The 5,570-nt window shown below is 40.2% G+C and overlaps 1 protein-coding gene across 1 annotated transcript; it reads right to left on the bottom strand.

Moving 5' to 3' along the window:
• Positions 1 to 2,139: 2,139 nt before the first annotated feature.
• On the bottom strand, positions 2,140 to 3,075 carry LOC128122180 (olfactory receptor 10-like). The gene has a single exon (XM_052757517.1). It carries the CDS (start codon positions 3,073 to 3,075, stop codon positions 2,140 to 2,142), a length of 936 nt encoding a protein of 311 aa, XP_052613477.1.
• Positions 3,076 to 5,570: the final 2,495 nt, after the last annotated feature.

Genomic DNA, 5,570 nt, shown 5'->3' on the forward strand with positions numbered 1-5,570 from the left:
CAGACTAGAGGCTGTGTCAGTGTGAGATGGTAGGTAAAGGAGAGTTAGAAAAATTAAAATTAAAAAGAAACTTTATCCCAGGGGGAATTTCGAGCATCTATTGTTAAAATCCATGCCCACTGGAATTTGAATCATGCCATTACGTGACCTGGATACTGAAACTGAGCTATAGGTTTTAATGTGTGAGCTTCAGGTTTTCAGTCTTGATTTGGTCTCATCTCTCCTTTCTACGCTCCCATATCTCCATTTTGGAAGAAGAATGTTCATACTTTGTTATTGTATGTTGGAACTGTATAAAATCTTTTTGTTTTTGAGACAGAGTTTCTCTGTATAGCTTGTGGCTATCCTGAAACTCACTGTGTAGACCAGGTTGGCTTCAAACTCACAGAGATCTGCCTGTGTCTGCCTCCTGAGAGTGCTGGGATTAAAAGCATGGGCCATCGCTGCCCTGCTGTAAATACTTTTTCAATGTTTACAATGGGTCATAGCCAAGAGTTTGCTTTGAGTCTCACAGGAGAAGTTTAACTTGACCTTTTGAACAATTCTAGAATTGTTAAGATTAACGGGACTCCTGGAGACAGACTGAATATGTGCTTGGGTGTCAAGCGGACCATGGGTAGACCTATAGTGGCCGATCTTCTTTGACAACTTGACTAGATTTGAGACACATCTTTGGATGCTTCTGTGAATACATTTTCCTGGGAGAATGAACGTGACAAGGCCCATGGACTTGGCGGGTTGGGGAGAATAAAAGGGAAAAAGGAGGAAGCCAGCAGAGTGCCTGTATTTCTGCTCTCTCTGCTTCCTGGCCGACCATGATGTGAAGCTGCTGTGCTTGTTTATGTCCTCCCCTTCATGACAGACTGAACCTCCTGAAGCCATGTGCAAAATGAATCTTTACTTCAAGTTTCCTGATCATTTGGTCCTAACAATGAAAAAAGTAACTGACATACAGAGACATTGATCACATGTTACTAATAGATTATTGGCATTAAATCAAATTATTTTTATTTGTCACATTCCTCATTGACTCAGGGAAACATTTCCATTGCTTGGGGTGGAGTTTGTGTGACTTTCCTGTCATGCTTTTATCACACTCTTAGGGACACAGTAAAGTCACAATCAGGTAATAAGAAATTATCTATTGTGCCTCCCCATGGGAGGCCTTGCTTTCTTGTGGGTGGTCGGTTGGGAGGGGGAAGCTAGGTGGATGGGAAGAGGGGTATCTTTGATTGGTGTGTAAAATGAATGAAATTTTTTCTTAATTAAAAAAATACCGAAAAAAGAAACCTGTTTCTAAAGAACAAAACAACATCACAACTGACAAAGGAGCAATTACATGAACTCCTAACTCTCTAAAACAATATCTTATTAAAATCTAGTTGCTTCAGTTTAGAGGAGTGGTTGTGACAGCCTCACAAAGTTATTTTTTGGCAAGCTATTCTATTGTCTTTAAGACCTACCTGCCAAAAACACTGTGAAAGTATAAATAACTCCACAAATGTAACAAAGTAATGTATATCAAATCCTTGTCCCTGTGACAAGAAAACAAATCTGTCAATAAAGGAGTCCTGTCTGCTTGAACACGTAATGTATTAAAAAGGAGGAAAGGCATTTCTAAATAGCTGTTATATAAATAAAATGGAAAGATGCAAAAATAAAAAAAATCCAGGAAATTATCCATGCTCAAGAAATGAGTATCTAGGGAAGGCCAAATTGAGAGATAATTCTTTGGATTCTGAGTATGAAATGCTTTTTCATATTTTCATCTTAAAGCCATAGCAGTGAACTCATGTACTTTGCTTTAAGACTTGGTGCGTCCGCTGGGGCACCTGTTGGGAATCAGGTAATGACACATTTAATGAGCCTTTCCTCACTCTGAGATGCCCACAATTCCTACACTCTCTACATGTAGCTAGAACACACCATCTTCCCAAGCCTTCTTTACAATGTTGTGATATAAGGCAACTTTCACTCTCTGACACTGACATAGAAAGAGCCTCAAGAGATCCCCAACCTCTCCAATAGGAAGACACTAAAACTCTGGGGTCTACTGAAGGCTGTTTACTAGTGACCAATGGTCCTAGAACAGACTATGAAAGCTATAACAGAAAAATGAGCTGGTCATTCTTCCCCATCTTACCCGGAGTCTGTGCCTTTTCCTAACACCTTCCACAGAGCCCCCTTCACATCCTTGTTCCTCAGGGTATAAATCAGAGGGTTCAGCATAGGAGTAACTATAGTATAAAAAAGGGCAACAAACTTTCCATCACTCTCAGAATAACTGCCCTTGGGTTGTAAGTATGTGTAGATGGCTGAGCCATAAAACAGAAAAACCACCAGAAGGTGGGACCCACAAGTTCCAAAAGCCTTTCTGCGCCCAGCTGTTGACTTGACCTTCAGCACTGCCCTGGCAATCTGTGCATAGGAGCCCAGGATGAGCACAGCTGGAACTGCAACAATCACCACTCTGGCCACAAACATCTTGGCCTCTGTTCCTTCTGTGTCTTCACAGGCCAACTTGAGGAACACAGGCATCTCACAGAAGAAGTGATTCAGTCGATGGCCACAGAGGGGCATGGTCACCATGAGGCTTATCTGGATCAGAGAGTTCACGAGGCCTCCCACCCAGGAGACAATCGCCAATGCCTGGCAGAGAAGGGGGTGCATGATGGTCGTGTAGTGCAGGGGACGACACACAGCAGCATAGCGGTCAAAGGCCATCACCACCAGGATCAAACACTCAGTGGAGCCCAGAGCGAGAAATATGTACAGTTGTGCCACACACCCTCCATAGCTGATGGTCCTGTCAAATCCATGAAGGTTGATCAGGAGCTGGGGCACAGTGCTGGTGGTGTAGCAGAGGTCCAGGAAGGAGAGATTGGAGAGGAAAAAGTACATGGGAGTGTGTAATCGAAGGTCCAGTCTTGCAAGAGCAATGATGGTTGTGTTGCCAAAGATAGTCAGGGAGTAGAAAATCAAAATAGTGACAAAAAGGAAGACTTGTAGCTGAGGCCAATCTGAGAAACCCACCAAAATGAAACTCTCTGGTGAAGTAGAGTTGTAGTTTCCCATAGCCTTTCAGTTGCACAAATACTACAACTCAACTCACTATTTCCTATAAGGAGTATGGGTTAAAACACAACTTCTAGCATTCTACAAATACTCAAAAATCATGCTTATCACCTTCTAATTTGCTATTGCATCCCATCGTCCTGTCTTCTCTCTATTCTGTTCTTCAGATAGGAAAGCTCTGGTTCAAGGTGTTGTGGCCCTTGCTAGAACTCCAATCTAGCTGTCTGGATGTTTCCAGACAACTCAATCCTTTGGGTCCAATGCTGCTTTGTCTGAAGGTAGAAATTCTATATTGCTCCCTGACAGCACTGAGATGCAGATCCAAATGCAGTCACATGGAAACTGCATTACCACAATATAATGTTGGCATTTGATAGCTGCTGGGAGCTGGAGAATCAGGTTTATTTAATGGTGTGACCCCTAATAGGTTGACCACACACCAGGTCAGACCCCTCTCTCAAGACTAGATGAATAACACAAACTGGACTGCATGGGGGAAAGGAAAAAAAGGAAAAAGAAATCTCAAAGTTGGATGGAAGGTAGAGAAGGTAGCTATGGGAGGTTTAGGGGAGGTGTGAATATGCTGAAAGTACAGTGTATGAAATTCTCAAAGAACTAATGAAAATGTTGTTGATATTTAATGTAGTGTTCATGATACAGATGACTGATAAAGATGTTTTCTAGCCTGTGTAACTATCCTGTATCCTATATCCAACTCCTAGCAACTGAGAAAACTAAAATAAAAACATGGATAACATGAACTTAACAAAAAGATAGCATTAGTGCTGTTCTCATTTCTTCTTCATTATGGTTTATGAGGCAGAATTCTGTAAATACCCGAAGATCCAGTATTAACCAGGCTAAGACCACAAATCTGCTTCCCCAGTGCTTATCTGTTTTCCTTTGCTGAGTGTACGTGATCCATGTCACACTTACAGGAGACTTACTCAAGTCAGCAGGTGTCTGTCATAAGAACCGAGAAGAGTACACATCTGTCTCTGTAGAGAAACAAAAGGGCTTTCGATTAATATGTGACTTCCCATGTATCACCATGCCTATCGCCATGTGGCCACCTTCATCCCACTGATAAAACCATCTCTGAACTTCTCAGCAAAAGTTTTCTTCTCCTCTCAAGCCAAATTTCTTTATATGGTTTCTATCTGTACTTTCAGACTGGTTTTCAGTTAGTAGCACAAGGATTTTGACTGTCTCAGCCCCCCCAATGATGCTTATAATGAACTCACTAAATTATTTTACTCTTTGTTCTCTTGTGATCTGAGATATTCCTAGGCACTTAGGAATACAGAAAAACAGGTAATGTCTTCTCTTACAGTATATAAGAGGCATTAAATCAATGCTAATTTGACTTATGGTATGTATTTGATATTAAATAACTTGAGTGAAACATTTGACTCTCCCTCCCAATATCACTAAAATCAATGTTTTCTAACAACTTGGGGAGTTAACAATGAATGCACTTTAATAAACTGTGGGTGTGGATAAAAGTAACTTTCCCTTATAAGTGGTTGTTTATCATAATTTAAAAAATCTGAATAGGATATAGGAAATCAGAAAAAGATGTTGGTAATCCACAGAACCTTCACCTATGCTCCAAACAAGCAGTTTTGGCAAATTAAGACATTATTCTTTTCACTGAGCCTACTATACTGAGAGTCCTCTCCAGTGCCCTAGCTGTATATTTGACTACCATGCTTGCAGCCTCTGTGGGAAATATGAACAAAAGGTGAACTGTGAAATAAAGTATGAATATACACATAGGTCACAAGAACACCAAAGACGGTTTTGAATGACTATGACAGTTGAGTACAACTGTTTATGAAGATTACTGGAACACTGCTAATGTTGACTTTATCACCTGTTCTGGAAGGTTGCATCATGCAAATATAAATCTTGTATATTTTACAGGATTTTGATGGGGATTAAGTGCTGTGAAACATTTTGAAACTAGAAAAAATGGCACCATGGACTTCTACCAGCGTTCTGTCTACACAGTTAAGCTTTAAGTGTCATGTGTTGGGCCTTTTCAATTATTCACTCATTTCCTAGTTCATTGCTTGGTGGAAATGGGCTCTCAACCAATGTTGAACTTATTAATGGGGACATTCCATTTATGGCACCATGCCTAGTACCATAAAAATCCCAGGAATATTTGTTTCCTTGAAATAGAAAAGAATTAACACTTTCATATTGCTTCTCAGTTAGTAACACGGGGATTGTAATTGTCTCCATCCTATCAATGATATTTCTAATGATATATAGACAGTTTAATATACTTGAAGTACACAATCAGATCAGTTATGTGAAAGATGCTGGAATCCCAAAGGATCTCAACATAACTAAAGAAGACGCTGTAGACCATTAAGTGGCTACCACATACATAAGCCAGAATTCACTTTCACTACAAATTTTCAGCTGTACACAAAGAGATGGAAGTGATTAAATTGAAAGCTTTTAAGTCATGTATTTAAAAAGTA

The sequence above is a fragment of the Peromyscus californicus genome, unplaced genomic scaffold (assembly GCF_007827085.1).
Source record: "Peromyscus californicus insignis strain IS unplaced genomic scaffold, ASM782708v3 Scaffold_3__1_contigs__length_106647218, whole genome shotgun sequence".
In the NCBI taxonomy this organism is placed as follows: domain Eukaryota; kingdom Metazoa; phylum Chordata; class Mammalia; order Rodentia; family Cricetidae; genus Peromyscus; species Peromyscus californicus.